Source organism: Odontesthes bonariensis, chromosome 6 (assembly GCF_027942865.1).
Source record: "Odontesthes bonariensis isolate fOdoBon6 chromosome 6, fOdoBon6.hap1, whole genome shotgun sequence".
Classification (NCBI taxonomy): Eukaryota; Metazoa; Chordata; class Actinopteri; order Atheriniformes; family Atherinopsidae; genus Odontesthes; species Odontesthes bonariensis.
In genome coordinates, this window is record NC_134511.1 from 24,270,918 (window position 1) to 24,293,846 (window position 22,929).

The window sequence follows — 22,929 nt, forward strand, 5'->3', positions numbered from 1 at the left end:
TTATTACACTTTGGTAATCTTAAATTCAGACATAAAAGCTTTTCCCCCTTGTTGTTAGACACATTTGTCAGGTTCACCCATATGTCTTTGAGTTATCAATGATTACTGAGCTTTTATTTGTTTCTATCCTTAGTTATTGTCCTTTTATGAATACGTTTTAATAATTTTTGATTCTACTCTCCTGTGATATTTAACATCTTACCTTCTATTACATACTTTTCTTGTAGTAAAGGTGACTTAATTTGACTTGACATCTCACACAAACCATCACCATTGCAGATAAATTAGTGGCTCAATCCACCATCCTCTTCATGTAAACAGACCACTGCCTTTTTCAGAATACTTTCTGGATCATTTCGCTGAATTATTTCCATTCCTTTTTATTTTCCTTGTGGGAAATACTGTGACCATTAGTATGCATCAGTTTTTTTTTAACTTAACAATCCAGATCAACAATTTTTAAAGTTAAAACAATCTAATACAGGATATCTTTGTCCATAATGTATAAATTATATCCTGGTTCGATAACCAGGAAATAATAATACATGTTTTTATTCAAAGAAATGATGTGGGAACACACAGTAAGCTTTTGAATGAATGCAAAATAAATGGATTTCCCTAAATTGATCGATACCATAAAACATATTAAAGCCACGAGACAGAACTTGATGCACTGTATAGACCAAAGCTCAGAGGGACCATTTCTACTCAAAGTTGGGTTCAAAGTGAAGGAAGTTAATCCATTTATTTCCATAACCGATTGTCACACAGGCCATTCAAATGAAACATGAATCTTTTATTACGTCATCCAGCATTACATCCGTTGCAAACACTGAGAAACATAACCAACGGTCGGTCAAGTTGCCTTCACTATACATTTATTAATCTTTTTTTCTAGTTTCTTTTTTATAACAAAGAGTTAAATGGGTGGAAAACATGTTTTACATGAAGTAAGAACTTTTAAGTCGGTTGCCACATAAAAATGACGTAAACTGGCGTAAACTGAAACAGACTACATGTAAAAACCTCTCAGGGACAAGAAGGAAAGAAACACAATGGAAGGGCAATGTGGTCAAAGACTTCTTCCAAAGTGGTTGAAACTTTTAGCGGAGAGGAAAAAGAGATCACCTACAATGATATGACTTCACAACGCCAACTGAGGACTTCTAAAGCAGTGTCGTCAGTAAGCTATTACAGAGTGCACATGCAGAAATGTCAGCCAGAGCAACGAGAAATCAAAATACTGTCGGAAACTTTCAATTAGGATCTCTTCTCAAACCGGGGCGATAATATTCTGCTAAAAGATGTATAAACAAGTATAAAAGAAAAATAATTTAAGAACAGGAAAAGGAAACTAAACATTCTTCATATGGGGGGGAAAGAAAAAAAAAAAAAAAATGGAAGGAAATGAAATTATTTCCTTTCCTATATTTTCAAACAGGATCGGAGTGAATGAAGAGTCAGTTCTTTTAGGAGGGCGATTAGAACAAATACAATTCCTCGAGCCTGTTGGCATGTTAGACAGTCCTTTTATTTGTGTTTTCACAGCTGCTACTGACAGCTAGAGTTGTGCCAAACATCTAGTGGTTATGTTTCTGTATGTGCCACTTAAACCTCCCGAGCCTTCAGTCTCTAAAGAGCACGCGGCCTCTTCGGATTGATCTGCTTACTGGCTTGCTCCTCCTCTTGAAGTGTCGAACGGAAAGACTTCACTTTATCTGTTATAGAGCAGAAAAGATGACATCAGTCAATAAAAAAGTGGAACTTTAGCTTTACGAAATTAGCCGACAAAAATAAAAACATGGATAGGAGCAGGATATAGTTTATTAGGGAAGTGTCCAATGCTTCTGTCATACCTCGGAGCTCAGTAAGGATTTCTATTTTCTGGTCTAGGATCTGCTCCAGCTGGGTGGCATAAGATTCCACATCATAGTCCACCTCCTCCGTCATCTCCAGCAGCACTTTTTCATCTTCCAGCCACCGGATAGACTCCTTTTCAGATTAAAAAATAAAGTAAACCCATAAATGTGTTAAAGTAGCTTTTATATCTTAAGAGAAACAATCAGCGATATCAGGACTGAACCTCTGTCATCTCTACGTTTCACTGTCAGACATGCAGCTGTCGTTTACATAACAGCATTATCAGGTGACCGGGGGGGGACGGGGGGGTTTTAGGTAGGAGGTGTGTGTATCTGTGTGTCTTTTGTATGTTTAACCTGGAAAACAGCTCTGTGGTCTTCCAGGACCTGCTCCTCCATCTCAACTAACTGAGACACCGCCTCATGGAAGGTGAAGAGCTGCGGGGACACTTCCTCCTCCTGGGAAACATTTACACGATGAGCAGGAAAGACACACTGAGGTCAGTGCTGAAATATTTACACAGTGAATATTCACTTTACAGTCGACAAAACAGATTCTTTAAAGCGGTCACTCTTAGAAGCAAGGAAATCATTCAGGTCCTTGAAAATTGCCCGTATTTCTAAGGTCGGCTGTCAGATTCTGCTCTGCAACTGTTGAACTCGTGTTGAACTTCATGCTATAAGAGCCTCTACGCTGGGAGTGAGAATGAAATGGTTTGGAGTAGTGTTGTTCCGATACCAAAATTTTGACTTCGATACGATATCTGCCATAAATACCTCGATACTCGATACTGAACCGATACCACGGCGAAAATCTTAAAAAAAATAAATAAATACAAAAATCTGGAAAAGAGATGAATAATGGTCCAGCCCGGTCTCACTATGGTTTCATTTTCAGCGGCTTGCTCCTTTCCTGCTGTTTGAGCAAATTACTACAGAGCAAGTATGAGCACAATCTCTTCTGTTAACATATTGGCTTTTGCTTAACAAGCTACTTTTCTGTCCAATATCAACGTTGGAACAGTGAACACATTAATGACTGACTTACACATTTAAAATACCATTTTATTTGAAACAAAACAAAACATGCCACTACATGGTATATGCCATTACACTATGGTGGACAAACGTACATCAGAGAATTGCAGTGAAGTATTTCAACCTTTACAACCTTTAACTTTTATGTATTTTTAATGCTTCTTGCACTCCCTGCTGCAGTGCTTTTATTTTATGTAAAGCACTTTGAACTGTTTGTACATGAAATGTGCTATATAAATAAATTTGATTTGATTTGATTTACACTCAGAATAAATAATTTAAAAAATATAATTGCCAAAATAAATAGCTACTTAACATGTTTTAAGAAAAGTAAAATTATTGCTTTCCTCAAGAACAATGAAATCCCAAATACACTGTCTCTCAACCTCTGAACATCTGCAATATGTCACTTATTTAAAATGTCCACCTAGAAATAATTATGAAGACATTGACTCCCAAGTCACGTAAAACTACATTTTTACTGCCCATGCGTAGGGTCCCACATGGTAAAAATACGTTTTTACGTTTTTTTATGGATTCTAAATCTATACATTCTAATGCACATTCTGTGTGATTTTTGTAATAATGTGATGAACAGAACTGACATAGATGGCAGTCAAAAACTGGTGTCATCATCTGGACATTTTGATCATTACGCCAATGGCTTTGCGTCAACTCAAGAACAATTTTGATAACGCTACATTGATTGTTGTGCATTTCCGCATTTTGTCCAATCGCAGGTGTCGGTTTCCAGAGGGTGGCGGTAAAGTAACATAAACAAACAACAAGAAGGAGAAGAAGACACGCGACAAGTCTAAGGAGGCGGTCTTATGAACAGGTTAGCTTTGCAACATGCGACACGACGCAAATCCTCTGACCTAAATATATGTAAGTATCTAAAGTGCGACAGGCTGAAAGAGCGCACGTTTCACAAAGCCCCGATATCTCAGTTTGTTGTTGATTTTGGTGGATACCCGCCTTGGTTTAGCTAAGGATAGCTCGCTAATGGCGGCACCTAGAGACACGCAGTTTTGACCCACAAAGAGTTTAAAGTCTTAGCTTTCAAACGAGCCATAACATGTTTCAGTGGCCCTATCCCATAATATGCTGTGACTGTACCAAAAACGTAAAAAAAAAATGGTTTAGAACGCTGGGATTCTACGACATAATTCCGTAAACACCGCCGGTATTCAATGTGTTAACAAAACGGCATATATATCATGACATTACCAGAACTGATAGAATATTAAATAGCATTTGCAAGTTATGCTTCAGTCAACATTACTAATGTGAACAACATGCCCTTTCATAAGCTAACCAGTTGAGAATGATAAAGGCTCTATGGTAAGAATAGCCTACAGTTGCTACCTCGACAAGTGTTGGGCAAAAAATGTTGTTTCATTCACTCGATAAGAAAGGGGCTGTTCGTGTAGGGCTAATGGTGATTTCAGTCACATTCGCTAACCTGTCGGTCTTTGAATTCTTTGTACAGCAGGGGATGTCTGTCAGCGAGGTGCTTTGCCATGTAAGACGTGTTCCCTCCCTTCGTCTGCACTCCTCTGTAGCGTGTTTTACACACCGGCTTTAGTGGGTCTGTTGGCTCGCCCTCGCCATCTGCGAGGTAAGCCAAACAATTCCAGATTTCGCTTCTCCCGTCTTTTTCGTTTGCAAGCCGGGGACGGTCGGCAGGAGCTTCCGAACTTGTGGCCATCTCTAGCTACTCTCTCCCTCACTCACCTCCTGCTGCGTGTAGCTGAGTGCGCGAGATGAGGAGGAAAGCAAGTTAGGCACGCCCACTAGCCCCTGCGTGCGTGGAGTGTGACCAGAGAATGACAAACTTGGCGTGGCTCGCTGATCGTTATCTTAAGAGCAGTATCAATACTAAAAAAAAAAAAAAAAAAGTACGTATCGCATCGTTTTTTGCGTCAGGGTATCATGATACCTTTCTAGTTTCGGTATACCGTCCAACACTAGTTTGGAGTGAAGAAGGGGTTGAGTTAAGCTACCAGTTCAATTTCTAACACTGGAAACTGATCAGATGATTGATTGAAAAGCCAATGCAGACATTTTTGTACATTTTCTTTTGTTGATATTTTCTTTTTTCTTGCTAGTTTCTTTTAACAAAAAGATATCGATCAAAATATAAAAACGTGTTTCTTAGAAATCAAAGAATTTCAATCCCTCTACCCCTTCCTAACAATGTAGTTTTCAGTTGAAAAGAGCGCGTCTTCCTGTACTTACATTCTGCTCACAGAGCAGTTTGAGGTCGTCTCTCTGCGGCGACATACTGAGCCACTCCTCATCCAAAAGATCCAGCTGGTTGACTGGGTGGATGTTGGGTCGTACCCCCTCTATCACTTGGTTGGGATCAACCGTCAGTTCCTTCACCCTGCAGACCAAAGGGACACCAAACTAATGACGATCACTTCAGCACAGACCCTGAACGTGGCTGTTGGGAGTTATTTGTGGGGATCAGAAGTTGGACAAAGTATTGCTGAGGAAAATGAAAAAAAAAAAAATAGAGCAAGTTTTTGTTTTTTTGTTTCAAGTTTCCAATTTTGAGAATAAAGTTGTAACGCAGAGAATAAATTTTAGAGTTTTGTCGTAAAATAGAAAGAATTTTTATGCCACACAAAACCTATTTTTAAGCACAACGTTTCCAGATCATCTACACAAGGGATTTTGTAGATATAATCAAACTATATACGAATCTAGTTTGATTGTTTTCCAGCTTGACTTTAATCATGATGTGTCAGGTTTGTTCTCGACATCAGAAATGGTATTTCAACTTTTTCAACTAGTTCTGAAATGGGAAAAACAAGCTTCCTGCTCTCTTTTTTTTTTTTATCCTCAGAGTCCCCAACACTACTTTGTAGAAAAGTGCTCACAATGTGTACATCATGGTAGTATTATGAAAGCTGTGACATCATGCAAGGAGAACAAGTAATCTCTCTACTATCTGTAGACATGGGTTATCGTGCTAGCTGGTCAGAGCTTGTGTTTAACAAGGCATCACAGAGCTGAAGAGGGATTACTGCCATGTCCCCAACCTCCAAGTGCAGCGCTTATTAATTAGGGCTTGGACCGTAAGAGAGATTACCTGCTGAGAGTTGGCTCAAACAAACGCTCATCCTGGATGCGTTTTCCAACAGCTAAAGTCAAGTTTGGACCCACCATGCACTCGTTTTCTGACTTATCACTTCCAGCTTTCACAGCCTCATGCGGGTGTCACAACGGACAAGTTGCCACATAAAACAAAAAGACACACCAACACAGACAGATGGATGTGCTGTTCTTCACGACTCGCTGAAAGGAGCAGGTTTGCTCTACCAGCTTAGCAGAAACTGAGGAATAAGCTAAAGCAGCGAGGAGGGTGAAAAGTGTCACACCGTGCAAACGAAGAAAAAAAAAAAAAGAGGGAAAAAGGATGGGCAGCTTTCCTCGGTGAATGGCAGATGAAGTGAATGGTAATAAGCTCATGAATGTGTAGTCTAAGGTAAGCAGCACATGCAGTGTGTGTATATTAGTTTGTGTGTTCAGTGTTATGCTTAGAGCAGTGCTTGACCTGCTGGGAGAGGTAGCAGCAAAGTCATCATACTCAAAGGTATTGGTGGGAGAGTGCTCAGGGCGACTTCCCTGACCGCCCTGGGAGAAGGGAATGTCTGACGGACTAATCCCAAACTCCTTCACTCTGCATGACGGCACCAGCCACACCAGCACACAGAGGAGCAAAGGGTAGGACACGAGAGGGAAACAAAGCAGGAAAAGAGAGAAATGAGAGGGAGTATAAAGAGAGTCAGAGAGATCTAATGAGAGCAAGCAGAGAAACTGACAGTAGCACCATTGGTATAGCTAATTCACACCTAGACTAAAGCCACTGGGCATTAGAGTGGGGAAAAAAAAAGCTATAACGGTGAATAATTTCCTTGGTCTCTGCATCACAAACACTAACAAAGTGACTGCAGAGGGTCAACATGTTCCCACCTGTTGGCATAGCGTAGTGTGTTGAGTGTGTTCTCACAGGATGTCATGCCAGGAGAGATTGTTGCAATCTGTTTTTGAGAAAGAGAAAAGCATCTAGATTAATACACATCGACATAGAGATGAATTAACATTGACAAAGATCGCATGTGTAGATAAAAATAAATACATAAATTAATAACTGACCATGCATGTGCGTGAATTTTCCCCAATGAAGGAGTCTCTCAGGACCTGGGTGAGCTTACTGGCTCGGAATGGGGTGTGGGGCTTGTTACGACCCAGAGCTCTGATACATTCCTGAAACAAAACGGTGAGAGGGAGACACACAGATGATGTGGCAATTAGGAAGACGGCCATCTATAATCACAGTATAATTGTCTTTTAACAAATGGAAAAAAAAAATAATAAAGTAAAGTCGCTCAAACACGAGGAACAGAGCCACCATCATCCCTGTTGCTTTTGCTCATTGCCGTCCACAGACCTTGAGAGCCAAAAGGCTTTTGTTAATTTCAGCTCCCTCCAGGCGCGTCTGCCGGTCGGCGCTCGATGTATCAGCCCCCCTCTCATTCCCTGCGAGGTCGATGAGGGAGAACTTCCCGTGCATCTTCCCCTTCCTCCGAAGGATGATTTGGAAAACAGCATGGCTGCGAGATGAGTGAGCGTTGGCTGATGTCTGCCCTGATGTTCTAGCAGAGGGATGAAAGAGACTTAAGGATACACAAGAGGCAAGAGTGAATGGAGGAGATAAAAACATCTTTTAAAAAAGAAGAAATTCTTGTATATGGCATGAAAGAGGTGTACAAGGGATATGAGCGGGAGCCTGTCTCAACCTATCCTATTAATGATTTGTAATTTTGCCAATTTTGACCGACAAAATATCTGCTGTCATACCTGCAACTGTTTCCCACTTCAATAAGTTTCAGGACATCTTCTGTGCACTTGACATCTTTCTCCTGAAGCCCCACCACCTGCACTTGCTGTTTCCCATCCTCCAGCACCCTCAGCTTAGCTTTACGATTCAGCAGGTCAAACACCTAATAACGCATACACCATACAGTCAGCACTGAGGAGCGCTGAATTTGAGGGCATCAATGAATAAAAGAAAAATCATCTATCACTTGCCTTTCCACTGTAGATTTCAAAGAAGGTTGCATACACCTGCAGATCTAACTTCTTGTAGGTGGGTTTCTTCAACATGAGAAATACATCCCGAGCTGCACAAAAAGAAACGACAGATCTACAAATGACACGTTATCAAAACAAACCCTTTATAAAAGGTGACAAAGTCAGCAGAACACATAGAAGCAGAGTGTAAATGATGGCTTATTTGCCTACCAGCTAATGCATAAATTCCTTTAGAGCAGTCTTGGTTCTTCCCAGAGAAGTCTCCACCCATTGTCTAAAATACCGTAAACACGACAGTGTAGGTGAAAAAAAGCACTTTTCCCCCCAATCATATACACTCAAAAGAAACAATGAGGTTTTAGTGCCTTTAAAGCATTTGTGTGTGTTTTCTCAGTCACATGTAACTCACATGTGTTTTACCGCTGCCCGTCTGCCCATAGGCAAAGCAGGTAGCCATGCCCCTCTCAAAAATGGTCTCCACAAGAGGTCTGGCGGTGAACCTGCGGGATCAATACAATGCACATTCATTCAAAACGTCATTTCAAAAGCAATACGTGACAACCTATGAGGCACATTTAAAAAAGGAACAAAACAGACAAACCAATAGTTGGCACCTTCGATTCTGTAAAATAATGAAGCAAACCTTTTTTTACACTATACAACACAACATTTAGTGAACACTGCTGTGGATGATTTTGTGCCTCACTGTTGCTGTAAGAGTGGTGTGGGGGGGGTGGGAAGCTGGATTGAACTTCTGCAAACTGTTAAAATAGAGGAATAAAGTCCGCAGGTTTTATGGTTATGTTACAAACCTATAAACCATCTCGTTGGCTGTATTGTCATCAAAGGCGTAATCGAAGCGGAAAGTCTGGTTTTCCAGGTAGCGAGTCAGGTCCACCTTTTGTTTAGGTTCATGAACCATCACCACATCTTTACTGGGAATGGTGATCACATCCAAATCCTTCACGGCCAACTCTGGAAAACAGAACAGGAAAGATTTCCAATTATAGATCTACTTTTTGGCGGAAAAAAAGAGCAGCACAGGCAAAAACAGGAGGAGAGATTCTTACCTTTTTTGTTGAGTGGACGTTTCCTCACACAAACACATATTCTGTGCTCTTCGATCTTAACAGTGCAACAAAGGAGGGAATTTTTCATATCATCATTCAGAGTCAATAATTACCAAACAAGAGAGGAAGAAGAAGATTCATTTTCAACTCACCACGTCCGCTGTGGTCAGGGGCCGGTAGTCGAGACTGGCTCGGAAATCTCGGATCATGTACAGGATCTCATAGTTGGGTACGGTGGTATCCACCTCCTGAAAAAGAAAAGGACACGTGTGTTACCAGAACACTTATTCATTCAGCAATCAAGGTCCAATGCATACATTTAATTACAAAGGAAGAAAATGAGTAGCATTGCTGTACCTGAGCTCTCTTCTCCCTGAGCTCCTGCTGCTGAAGTCGCCGTCTTTCTCTTTTCTCCTGCAACTTCTCCACTTCCTTCACACAGTTTGACTTCCTCCTCGCTGACATGAGAAAAAGAGAAATTGTGATTCCTCTACTCTTCGAAGCATATACTAACAGCCTGACTTCCTGAAAGGGTCTCTTTTTCTCTCCAGTCTCTCTTTCACAATCAGCTTCCCCAGTCTCTTCCCTCTGGTTACCGTATGGCTACTGGTCTTTCTCCAAACGGAACACCCGCCCCCCCCAAAAAAAACCCAAGGATATTTACAACAAAGCAGAACAGTGATAATGCAACCACAGATCAGGATGCAGTGGCTGGCACACAGTGTTTCCAACACAACACTGGCTGCTTTCTCTTTAGAAACAACAAAAGACCTTTACAGTACGTTCAAAACCAGCTCGTCTTATGGATCCCTTTTATCAGTTTCATCGAACACAGACAGAATGGGGATCACTAAAGCACATCAGTTGTAATGTAGGTACCTTTTTCTTTCATTATTACATTTATATAAGGGCAGTTCTGGATTAAACCAAACTTATTCCATGAACCAGCAATCAACCAAAATGTTATCCCGAAGCTCCCAGCACAGCACACCCACTGATTAGTTTTGTTTCGTGTCAATCACACACTATTAGTAGCTGTAACAGAACACAAGTTAGAAAAAATGTAAGCGAGAGCAACTTCTGATTGCTTGCAGATACTTTTTTTTTTTTAAAAACCCAGCATTATCTGATTCGTGCTAGCTTGCTGCTGCAGCCCCAGCCTCCCAGCGAAAGCCTAGCCAAAGCCCTGTGATACAGTCCTGGCGTCCTGCTGGCTCCGGTCCCCGAGAACCCAGACTATCAGAGCAGAGGGATTAAAAATCTGCTCTAATCTGGGAGAAGAAGATGAGCTGGGTCAGCATCAGGACAAGGAAGTATAAGTGGAGTGCAGCACCATCCCTACTTGTGGGCTATTCAGTTTCACGGGGACTCAGTGGGGAGACTGATGGCTGAGGAGGGGGAACAAGAGCTTTCTGTTCTCCTCTCAGACCATCAAATAAGAGGGAGCACTTTGAAGGAGGTTATTGTTGCTGTTTAACTAACACACACAGCGCAGTACAACGGGATTTTCCGTGTGTGCTTGTGCGTGACTCAGCGGAAATCAGAGCGGGAAAAGGCAATGCAGCCAAAAAGCAGCACAAATGTTCTTTTTTTTTTTACTCTCTAATGCCCAGAAAGCCTGTCTGTTGGATGGATTGTGTTTGTGCTGCTTCATTTGGTCACCACAGCTCTGACCACAGATGGTACATGTTTGGATGTACGATCTTCCTGTGAGACTAGGACCTCTCACATGCTATTGGGAAATCTATTAGAATCACCATAAAGCACTGAGGGTAGGAGTAACATGCAGATGATACATACAAAGCTGTCCAAACTCCTTTCTGGATATCAGCTGATGTGAGGATTCTGTGATAAATATGTGATCAACAAAACATGAATAAATTAAGACATTAGTATAATATGCTTCTGTTCCAAGATTTAAAAAAAAAAGAAAAAGAAAAAAGGTAGATGGCACCTTTTAATATTCATTTGGCAACATATTTAAAAAGCATGGTTTTGTGGCCAAATGTCTGAATCTACCTCCCTGAAAACATTTTCTTGACAAAACTGCCATTGCATTTGTATGATCATTACCATTCTGTAGTTGCTGTTGTGTTTGGGCTTGGGTGAGCTGTGACGGCTGCTGTACAGGAGGAGGAGGAGGAGGGGCAGGCTCTGGCTGCTGAGGCTGTGGAGGTCTGGCCCGGGTTGGAATTGCTGAGACAAAAAAAAAAAAAAAGCCCCACAAAGATTAAGACAGAGACCTGTTTGTCCAGATGTTGCTAAGAGATAATACTTGCTCTTGATATTAAAACAGAGCCAACTGTTGTGAAAGTGTTTTTTTTTTTTTTTTAATCAACATGTTCCTCTGTAAAGCTTTTCCTTGTGCGTTTAAGCTCAACTTCACATTAACAGGTTAAAAATGTGTGAAAAAAGCAGAGACTATACTGAAAAAAATTTTTTTACGGCTTAAGTCACAGGCGTTTCCCGTGTTCTGGCCAGTGCTAAATGCAGTTTAACAGTACTGAACAAACCTCTGTTATCTTTGGACGGGGTGTCATTCTTATTAGGTGCTATTGTCCGTCGGTTCTAAAAGAAAAAGGAAAATTAGACAAGTCAGATGTTAGGTTTCTTTCTGGGATTCCAAATGTTACTGTTGTACTTCATAGGCGCCCTTGAGAAAGTCAACATTTATTTTCTTGCCACTCAGTTTTTAACTTTATTTTAAAAATAGACAATTTCCAACAGGCGGATTAGTGAAAATTACAGAGGTCCGGTTTCTTGATACAAATGCCTGAGATGATGTTGCTAAAACAAACAAAAATACACTTTTAAGTAATGTACAGAAATGGAAACAACTCTTTACGACTACTTCACACATTCAAAGCATCACTGAATCTTACAGGGTGTAAAATGACAAAATCATACGACAGCGCAGGTTCAAAAACCTTGCAGCACTGCACTCTACCACTTAGCTTGTATAGCTTGTTCGTGAAACCATAAATCAAATTGTTTTTCCTCAAAAAATAAATCTTTAGCCCAAGAAACTGTACTAAAACGCACCACCACAACACTTATGTACCAAAATAATCTATATCACTGCAATGGTCCAATTAGCAAGTGTTGTCGAGTTGTGTGCTACATCAGGGATTTTTCAAAAGGGAAACTTTAGCTTTTATTTATTTATTTATTTTTTAAGCACTTCTATGCATGACTACATGACTAATTGAGGAGTATGCTCGACATTTTCACTTTACTTTGCGTCACACCTCATTAAACAACACAAAATGGGATGGCATAGCTAAACATCTGCATCAAGTTACCATGACATTAAACAGAGACGGATGTTCTCCAGTGATTGGTTTGTTCGTTCCCCATCAGTCAGAATGGAGGCAAACTCAGACTGAAGTTTGAAATTTGGTGTTATGATGTGATAATTCTGAGAAATCGGGCGGTCTCCATCCTGATCTACAGTGCATTACACACAGGGAACTTAACCTGACCGATTTGTTGGCTACGAAATATAATCCAAATTCTATATTAACATGACCAGAGGGCTCAGACACGTTAAGTTGTCGAACAAAGTGAAAGCAGTACTCGCCTTTGCAATTTTGTTGATCTTCACACCAGTGGGTGTAGGAGGGGGTGGGGTCTCTGGACTAGGGACAATTTCCTCATCTGGGGCCACATCTGGATTAAGTGCAAATATACTCTCCAAGTCAATCTGCCATGGAAACACCAAAGTGTTAATTCAACCAGCTGTAAGTATGCATATAAACCAAGAAACAAATGAGTAGCCAGATTAGTAACAGCTCAAAATAGTTTAAGGTGGACCGGAACCATGACGGTAACCCGTAATGATTTGTTCTGGCTTTAAAAGTCGATACGATGAGGTAAAGAGGCCTGACTCATCCAACAGATTCAATGCTGTAAAAAGTTAAAGGGCAGTTAGTATTAAAGCTCAGAGTGCAGCTTTAAATTAATTTTAAATCTATTCAGGAGTGTCTATCCTGAGTGAACCAGTCGAAAGACAGGCAAAAGGTATGCAGGTAGCAAAGGTGTGGACTGCATTGATTTTTAAAACACGAGGAAGACTTTAATATTATTTTAGTTGTGATTCACGGGTGTTTCTGCTTATCGGAAAGATGAAAAAGAAACACGGAAGTTGGCTGTAAAGACTTAAAGAAACCACCAGTTACTTTGTGTATAAGAAGTGTACATAGATGTAGCACAGAGAAATTGTGATTAAACTTCTTCCACAGTAATTAATACTAACAATTAGTTCGCTATAAAGTTAATGTGAGCCTGAGGAGAAGCTCCACACGGTACCGTTGAATTTAATCTTCACAGGGAATTCTTGGTTTAAATTACATCCTGAATAAAACAGACAGAAGGGTGATATCATTCAAATCGATAATTTGATCTCTGCAGCCAACAACCTGAACATGACAACTTCTTAACGGCAATACCAAAAAGTCCAACACACTTATCTGACTGTGAAAATCCAGTTCTTCCTCACAGATGGAGAGGCTTCTTTTTGCAACAGTTTCTTTACCTTGCTGGGACATCTTACACGCACATACTCGTTTCCACTTAGTAAAAAGCATTTATTAATTCATTGTTTAGATTTTCTTTAAATATCTAACCCTGCATGTATCAGCTGGGTCACTGTAAAGCTGACAGAAAGTCACTCATCAGCGCATGAGAACTGTTTCTTTTTTTGCAATATCTACATTGATCATTTCTAATGCTCATCTTGGAATATAATGTGTACAATGGGAAATGGGATCAGAGTGACAGGGTGCAGAAGCTCTTGCACATCAGTTTGCAGAGGGTGATGTCTACTGGGACTGTCGGGCTTGTGGGCTCGTTGCGCAATCACAGCAGTTCCAGAATGTCTCTGAATACATTATTCAATGCCGTGGAAAATAAAAGCACATCCGGCTGCTGGTGAATGGGCTTTGAGTGGCAATAAATGGCGGTAGATGGTGGTTTACCTCTTTCCCTTTTGTGTCACCATTCTCGATCCACTCCACAGTTACACTCTCGTTGTCATCATTCAGTGAGGTCACCATTGCCTGATGAATACGTCCTGTGAAAGTACCAGAAATAAGAAAACTCAAACATAAGACTGGCAGAAGGACATGAAGGACATGTAGACGGGGTTCACTCTTCGAGGGAAATTAATTTTGTACCAAACGTGGGGGAAATATTTTCCATGTTCAGTACAATAACAATGGCCCTGCACGTGATGTTCATCGCCTACAAATGTAAGAATTACAAAGGGACAGAGAAATTAAAAGCATTTCGGTGCAAATCCATTCAATTTTTATGCCTTTTTTTTTTTCTTTTTCCATAACACAGTCACACACATGTAACATGTATTCAGCCAACACATCTGACAGACAACGTATCCAACTACACCTACAACCATAATAAGATCTGCACATGTGTTCCTGTTAAAATAGAGCTGATTTTAAAGTGGAGATGCACGAATGTGGAAAAAAGCTTAACGTCGCTCAGTGATTTTAATAACACAGCATATCAGTCACGTCCCATCTGCATAGCTTCTGCGAGTGCTATTAATAGACATGAGAACTTTGGTGTCAGGAAATGCAAATAAACACAATTTAAATGTTCAAAAGAAATGCCTGTCATTGTTCAATAATATCCAAGAAAGAATTTGATTTCATTTGATACATTTCTATGTGATGACATTCAAACCCATGCGGTGTTGTGTGAGAACAAGGAAGTGGGCCGGGGCTAATCTCAGTAAATTCTGACATTAGGGCTGATAATGACCAGTGGAGTCAACCACAGCTGCTGCTAGCTTGCAGGCTCCTCTCCACCCCTCCCTGTAATAATAACAGCTGTAAAAAGCCTGTTCTGTCCTCCCATATTTGCCTGCGTGGACTTGACTGTGCAGTGCAAGATCCCGTCGCAACTCAAGGAAACACCCAGTTCCAGTATCCATTATTCAGAGGCACGTTGGCAACTAGCGAGCAAAGATGCTTTCGGTGTTCTTAACAAGAGAACATTTGACTTCATGGTTTTATGTTGACATGATGATACAAAACAGGAAAAAGGGAACTATTGTGTTCAGGCAGCGGGATAGGAACACTCCCAGATACTCTCAGATAATCTGGAACAGTCAAAAGGGTATTTCAACTTCAATGATGGAGTTATTGAAAGATTAAAGTAACTACAGGTTGAATGCTCTTTAGACTATTATGTCTTGACCCACCCTCCACTCAGTTATTCATTCTCATTTAGACATTTTCTGTTGAGTAGCATAAAGGGATCAATGGTATACTGTTACACAATCTTTGGTTTGATAAGAATGATCAAATTCAAACAAAAATTTGAGCTGGGACCGAACCAATGCAACATCTTTATCTGTCAATACAAACATTACAGTCACTGATGCAGGTTACCCATCAGGTTCCACAGTCTCACATTTTGACGTATTATGAATAATATATGTTATAGTGCTAGTTGATAAGCAGACAGACACATTTTGTTGGATTCCTGAATCCTGAGACCTGTATTTTTAAGACTGGTAGGGAGACGTTTTCTGGACTGCGACTCTGAGGTAGCAAAGATTAGAAAGAAGATGCTTGGTTTCATTATATGAAGACTTCAGCCTGCTGGGATGCTTTGAGGTAAGGTATGCTTAACTATGCAGGAATTACACAAGTGTCAGTACAACCTGGCAAAACTGATGTAATCATCTCAGTCATGTGATTTCATGTTTATAGGTTTTTATGTTTAAAGAAAACAGAGTGTTAAATAAAAATGTTTTGTCTAATCTAAGTTTTTTTTCTTCTTCAGGGGTTGCACAGTTTGTGCTGCTAAACGGATCTGATGTCAATTAATATGTTAAATTCACGAGTTGTACAACTTCATCAGTCCAAGAGAAGGTTAAAAGTAATGACGAGTTGTCAGCGAGATCAAGATTTATTGTGCCATTAATCGCTGACGAGATAAATGTGCCCAATAGTATTTAAGGACTTTCTTCATCCATATCAGTGTTGGATTCGTATCAACCATCAGATCGAGGTGGGTCTATATGCCGTCCGTGGAGGCTGATGTGCGGCTTAAATGGTGAGCAGATTCCAAAATAGTGAAATCCTATTTTGCTGTAGAGTGTGTCCTCAATCACGCACACACAAACAAGATCGCCCCTTACTTCTTGACACAAAGAAAACCAAACAATACCCGATTATGCACAGGAGTATTTTTGCCACTGAATTTAGGGACTTTCAAAGCCTTTTAAACCACTTTTATATTTTTATCTAAAAACAATGACACCCTAACAGTCGGTATGACCTAAATAATTTGAATCTAAAGTTTGCAGACCGTGCGTCTGTTTAGAAAGTGGCAACAAGGACATGAATCTTACTCCATGACTGTGAGAGGATAAGCACATCACGCCATCACGTAATGTACATGTGACTATAAATTCATTAAAAAAATACAGAGTTATAGCACACACAGGAACACATCTGGCGTCTCTGGCATTAGAATATACTCGTATCAGCAGATGTCAAAATTCAGTGATCAGAATTGGATCAGAACTCACAAAAACAGTTGAGTGGTACATCCTTATGAAGAAGGATTAGCATCTATTTCAAAATAGCGTCAGTCATCCATTGTGTTGCGTACATAAACATCTCCACTTGTCACATTTCTTTGTTTTCCTTCAAATAGTTGCAAACTACTCCTTACTGTGTACTACAATACTTCTACATCAATCAACACCTGCAAGGATGGCATCGTGGAAAGAAAGAAATGAGGGTGTAAATAACACAATTTTGACAAGCGACTGAACACAAACATATGTGGACTCAACCCAAGCCCTAAAAAAAAAAAAAGGGACACCTTATCGCTGCAAAATGAAGGGTTAGGTTTGTGAGGTGTCAGGGTCAGGGAGGAGGAAATAGGAGTGGGCCTCGGTTTTACATATGTACTCGAAGAGGACTAAAGGCATTCTGCAATAGTCACCGCAGTACTCAAGAGGATTTTTGTACACATTGTACAGTAACAGTGCCAAGCACACTGAACCAAATCACTGCACCACCTGATAATAGCTATTAGCTAACAATACAGAACAGATCAAGGAAAATCCAGTGTGGGTGGCAGCTTGGCTAATGTCAAGTCTGAGAGCAGGCCTTTTTTGTGGGTTCAGTCATAGGATTTCTTTAATTACATACTGCACATGCAACAGCAGTCAAGCAGAGACCAACTTCCTGCTAACCACGGGAGTTAAAAAACCTTGTTAAACACAACACATAACATTTAAGTTTAGAATTAGAGATATATGGAATCTTTGGACTGTTACACTAGCTAATAATACAAGCATATACTCTGTTGCTGATGTGTCACACAATATGTATCACACAAACGTAGTGTCTGTCCTCTAGTAGCTGAAAGACTTCTTTCTCTGAAACTGGATGACTAAAAACAAAGTGCCTCAGGTTACTGGGCAGAAGTATTCGCACAAATAAAATACAAATGAAATACAAAAATCCGACTGAAAATAAACAAAGAGTCCATTCCTTTTATACAAGCGATTATGTGTCCTTTAACATTTCTCATTTCAACACACATCAAAATATGAAAGAGCACCTGAATTTAGGAGCAACATATTTTTCCGCAAGCTTTCAACTTAAAACAAAGTGCAGCACTGTCCAACATAACATTGGGGGGGGGGGGGTCTCTTCTGTTAGGCCCTTAAAGGTTAATAAATCATAAATCTTATCTAAGACATGCACATGGATATGAAGTAGCAGACAGTAAGATGAAAGCTGTTGGCTGTTCAGCCCACATTTCTATTGCGATGCCCCTATTTTCATCATATAAACTGCTGTCAGTTTAGGCACTTGATTTTCTTAAAAACTGTAATTCTTCAGAAGATTAGAATTGATCCAAATCTGAAATTAGCGGTATATACCCGAGAGGCAGTCTGTTCTGGACAACCTTCATTAACTGACCCACCTTTTGACCAGGGTTGAAAAACTCTGATGTTCATACAAACACTCAGTTTGTATGAACATCAGAGTGAAAATACAGGACAAATACTAGTTTCCTCCTACATTTGCTGGCTAAGGCCAGATAACTGTTCTATCAAACAGCGAGCACTGGTTTCTTTACACGTATGTTGACAACATTTCATACCCAACGTGAATAAAAAGCAGTGCATTTTTCCATTACCAGTCTGTTAAAATGGCTTTTAATGTCAAAAAAGATGATCGCCTACTAAATGTTGGACACAAAAAAAGATGATATTGTAGCAATAAAAAACTGATGCATATGGAGCTGCTCAATTAATAGCACAAACTATGTAAACTTAGACTGGAAACCATAAGCTCCATAATATAATATGGCAACAATAGAGACACAAGGCCAGTCTAACCTGTTACTGCCAGAAGACATCATGGTCTATCTTCTTTTAATTGTAATTATGTGTGAGTAAGAAAGTGTTTTTAAATTGTACTTCAGTGATCCCAAAAGACAAATTCTATTACTAAAGTATAAAATATTCATACAGAGAGATGACGAAATTAAGAAAAAGAGAAAGTTGAAGTATAGCAATGAGAGAGGTGTGGTAAATATCTTCAGAGATCACCGTGAATGGATTGGGGTGTTGTTTTTGTCGCTTGGTTACAACTGAGCTTTTGATCTCATGCATGTGAACTCTGTCAGTAGACATTACATTATCTGTTGTTAACAAGCATTGAAATCCCTCCTATTTTACTGCTCTTTGTAGTATCTGTCTGCCCATATGGTCTGAAAGCGATGTCAAGAGGTCTCAGAGTTGTTCCTGCAGCCATGCCTTCTGCTACATCCTTGTTAGGGATGCTCCTCCATTTTTATCTTGCAACAAACCTAACATTTTCCATGATGAACAAGGGGAATAAAATGGTTGGCTTCCTCCTCCTTTCTCTCAGTTTTGTTCCACCTCTACATTCTAGACATCTCTTCTTTAGCTCATCTGTGGTTTAGGTCTTATTCCAGGCATTACCGGCTTTGGATAGCGCAATCAGCTGCTCCCACATGCAAACAACTTTCCCACTGGCATGATTACACATCATATCAGAGATATATATATATATATATATATAAATATAAATAAAACACAGCATCCAAAGTAGTGTAGAAAAATGTTTCTGTTTTCACAGAAAAAAAAAACTCAAGAAATTTTTAAAGAGGACACAATACAAGGATACAATATTTCCAGAGCTACAGCAGCAGGATGCCACTACTGTGGTGCCATTATAGCACATTTAAAAAAAAAAAAATGTAAGTATTTTTCTATTACACTCTATTCTATTTAACTCACTCAACTATGACATTAAGCTCTGAACATATGGAAAACCATCATTAAACCTTTTACTGTACGTAAAGAAGTTCTGACAGGTTTCAAGTGCACAGCATATGTTCTGTGGCTGAGATCGCATACCTACAAGTTCCAGATAGACTTTTGGGTCGCAGCACGTTATGAGTTTAATTGCTGGCCGACATCTTTTTCATACATGCATTGTACCCCTGTAGGTATTTGGGCTGAAATGCTAGGTCACAAACTGACTTATCTAACAGCTGTTGATTGCCGATTCTCTGAAAGTGAATACACCATCAACAGTGTCCCATTTTCATAATAAAACCAAGCTGAATGGGTATGCCCACATCAAGCGCTAATAAGTCTGTGTACTAGGTTTCTATATGTCATGTGAAAATGGTGTACATGAACAGCTAATACTGTCACAAGATTAAAAGAGGAATCTATCAACATGTTTAGAAAGAGTTTAAACAAGCCACTGTGCAAAGGCTGACGAACTTAGCATGAGCAAATCATGTATTTAATGGCCCCATATTTTTTTATTTTAGACCTTGCTCTCAACAGAAATGGCTTTGAAATGAGGGAAAAAAACAGGGAGAGCAGTTCTGGCAGAATCTAGGGAGCTGGCTGCAACAGATGGGGTGGTGGCTAATAGCCTGAATCTGGACCAGCCTGCCACCAACCCCCAGAGACAGGGCAATCCCTGCTCGGGATTCAACACTAACTAGCAGAAAACTGACAGACAAAACAGCTTTCCTCTCTGGGCCTGCTGTGCATTTAATTCACATCTCACCTATGATCGCAGGCTTTTCACGAATGTGTCAGATGATGGAGACTTTTAGTCATTACATCCACTGACAACTACAAATATTCAGTCCCTGGCACCAGCATTCAGCTGTTTATTTAACAAAAAAAAAACTCGGTCCAAAAGATTGTTAGTTATTTTAGGGTCTATTGGTATACTTTATCACTGGCTGAAATCAGGACACATTATAAACTTTGGTGTGGTCTTGTCCTGAAAGGACAGATCAAAATTAGACAAACCTCTCTGTCATGTTTGTCTGCCCCCCCAGTAGAGAAGTTGAACAAATGCACAGGACAGGCAGGAGAAAACTCACATCAACACAGAGAAGAGTTGTCTAACAAGCAGCCACTCCATTTCTGTCTACTCATCTGTTATCTTTCCAAACAAAGCTTAAGTGAGTGCATTGTAATCCCATTTTCTTCCTGAATACATTATGCAGTACCTCCGTAATAAGCACAACGTTAGCATGCTTCAGTCATTACATCATGTTTGTCTTCATGCTGTCATTATCTTTGAACAACGTTACATTATACATAATCTGAATGACTTGAAGTGAAGAATGCCCATCGTCACTCATTATTTACATCTGCAAGCCAGCAGGATAAAGACCTTGGGACACACCTGTCTTTGGGTTTATCAACGCATTGCAAGGCAAATATCGAGACAACCGGTTCAGAAATGTACCTTAAGATAATTAATGGTTTCCCTCACAACTAATATGATAGCTCATTAAATATGTCATACCTAAAAATGGATCACATGAGCCAATATTACAGATAGGGTGAAAACAACTAGTTAACTAGATTTATGGGGGTTAAGTTTCACTCCAGCATTAACTGCTTATCAAAGCCGGGAAACAGCAGTGTTAGCCGCTGCGCTAGCTATAAGCTAACGCTAATGTCGCTATTAGCTCACCAACATTAGTAAGCTAACTTGCTTGGTTAGCTAGCTTGGCTAATCAAAAAAAAAAATCTTGTCAAAATAAATCCTTTAGGTTGTGAGATGTTCAATTGTTCATTTGTTTGTGTGCTTAGTTCAATTCATACTGATGGCATGTGCTGTTAACAAACGATATCAATTTGCAGCTAAAGGCAAACATCTCTTGAATCCGCATAGACACTCGCTAACAATGGTAAGCGCCCATTCAAACCCTAAGGCCATGATGAAACTCTCCGCCCTGACAGCAAGACCACCGTCTTGCTGTGCTAACGCTACTAACGCTAACGTGAACGTTACGCTCTGCGGCCGGGAACAACGGTTGCTATATTCAACAGCACCGCAGCAACAAAGATCCCTAAACAACTTACACAGTGCGACAAAAAAAATATCAGACAGAGTGAAACTTACCATCACTCCGCTTTATCTCCACGTAAGTACCAACGACTATCTTCCCAAACGCAGACGCCATTCTACATCACTTAAAAAGGAAAATAACAAATACAGGACAACAGACTTGTGATAAGCCGGGTAAATGCAGCCTCTTCGGCAGTCTTTGGTTTGGGAGGAAGATGCGGGCAACAGAAAGAGGTAGCATTACGTAGCAACGAAGACTAACAAAGTATTTCCGGTCTGGGATTTTCAAAATACAGTGAGAAACGACACTATCAAGTTAGTGTGAACCAAGGCTGCCCGTGAACCAATATAAAAGAACATTAAGTGCAAACATGTCACAATGCATATATACTGACTGCAAATTCACTTAATTTTGTATATAAACAATAATTTAATCCTGTTCCCGCAAAGGCTTTTCTCATTGAAAGAACTCAGGCACCTGTGTATTTGTTATGTTTATGAAAGTAGTACTGTTTCATAGAAACAACAGTTACCCGTAAATGTTCAATCAAAATGATTGAGAGGTCAAGTCTACACCTTTTACTCCATTAGGTTAATCCCGAAGTCATAAACTCTGACTTTTCTGCTTGTCTGATTTAACTGGGAAAATAGGACACTTGAAACGGAAGTTTTATTACATAAGATTCCGGATAGTGGCCCAGAGAGCTTACTGCACAGCAAAGAACCACGGCAGGAATGGTGCCGCCCTTGCGGCAGGCAGCCTGCAGGTCTTTCTTTACATCTTCTTGAAATTTTCTTCTGAGCTTTTTTCTGCAAAAACACAGATTCCTGAAACAGATGGTGTAATTCTGGCGCCTCTACACCCCAGGTGTCCATGTTGTCTACTGAGAGAGCTCACCTGTGTTACCTGCCGACGCTGCGCGTGACATCATCAGCTAACTTGTTTCCAAGCAACGGAAACAACACCCGAACCAATTGATGGCAACCTATGAAGATTTCTACCACATCTTCCTCTCTGCTCCACTTGAACTTTGTACATGTTTTTTTTTAGCTGATTTATCTTTTATTTTGTAGTATTTCTGTAACAATAGCATAACTTTAATCATCATTAATATCGCAGCAATGAAATTCTTAGTAAAGTATTAATAGGAATTAATAAAGCATTATTGAAGTGAATTCAATTCAATTTAATCTGGCTATACATACACGATATACACAGAGAAATACAAAAGTAAAAGCATGCAGATTAAGTAAAAATGAATTACAGAAACTCTGGAATCCAAAACATCAGCAACTAAAGGGACATAAAACATCAGAATAACTCAGTATCACAATTACTTCAGGTATAAAACGGGCAGAATAGTCCGTCGTGACATGCACAGACACATGTGCCTTCCTCCAAGTAATGTAAAATGTCTTTGAATATCATAAAGAAACTAG

General features: G+C 39.9%; 1 protein-coding gene across 6 annotated transcripts; it reads right to left on the bottom strand.

The window, feature by feature from the left end:
- Nucleotides 1-714: 714 nt before the first annotated feature.
- On the bottom strand, nucleotides 715-21,739 carry kif2a (kinesin family member 2a). 6 transcript variants are annotated; one of them, XM_075468107.1, is made up of 22 exons: nucleotides 21,544-21,739; nucleotides 14,050-14,144; nucleotides 12,654-12,776; nucleotides 11,587-11,641; nucleotides 11,147-11,269; nucleotides 10,874-10,918; nucleotides 9,431-9,531; nucleotides 9,226-9,321; nucleotides 9,074-9,128; nucleotides 8,816-8,978; nucleotides 8,413-8,503; nucleotides 8,214-8,277; nucleotides 8,001-8,092; nucleotides 7,770-7,912; nucleotides 7,360-7,564; nucleotides 7,065-7,175; nucleotides 6,882-6,949; nucleotides 6,496-6,588; nucleotides 5,139-5,286; nucleotides 2,217-2,318; nucleotides 1,857-1,992; nucleotides 715-1,718 (listed from the first exon to the last, which is right to left on the bottom strand). In XM_075468107.1, the coding sequence occupies exons 1-22, from the start codon at nucleotides 21,602-21,604 to the stop codon at nucleotides 1,633-1,635; spliced, it is 2,256 nt and encodes a 751-aa protein (XP_075324222.1). In that variant the 5' UTR covers nucleotides 21,605-21,739; the 3' UTR covers nucleotides 715-1,632. The 6 variants fall into 6 exon arrangements, with proteins under 6 accessions (XP_075324222.1, XP_075324221.1, XP_075324225.1 ...); XM_075468106.1 differs by having other exon boundaries at nucleotides 6,463-6,588; XM_075468110.1 differs by lacking the exon at nucleotides 10,874-10,918.
- Between the last annotated feature and the right edge of the window lie 1,190 nt (nucleotides 21,740-22,929).

Bases quoted from the DNA above. Each gene is read 5' to 3' on its own strand.
- kif2a (XM_075468106.1), bottom strand. From the start codon at position 21,604: ATGGCGTCTGCGTTTGGGAAGATAGTCGTTGGTACTTACGTGGAGATA. The intron at 7,913-8,000 runs GCAAGTGATAGA...ATGCGTTATTAG, and splicing joins TTGAAATCTACAGTGGAAAG to GTGTTTGACCTGCTGAATCG. The intron at 5,287-6,462 runs GTCAAGCACTGC...TTTGGTCTGCAG, and splicing joins GCTGCTACCTCTCCCAGCAG to GGTGAAGGAACTGACGGTTG.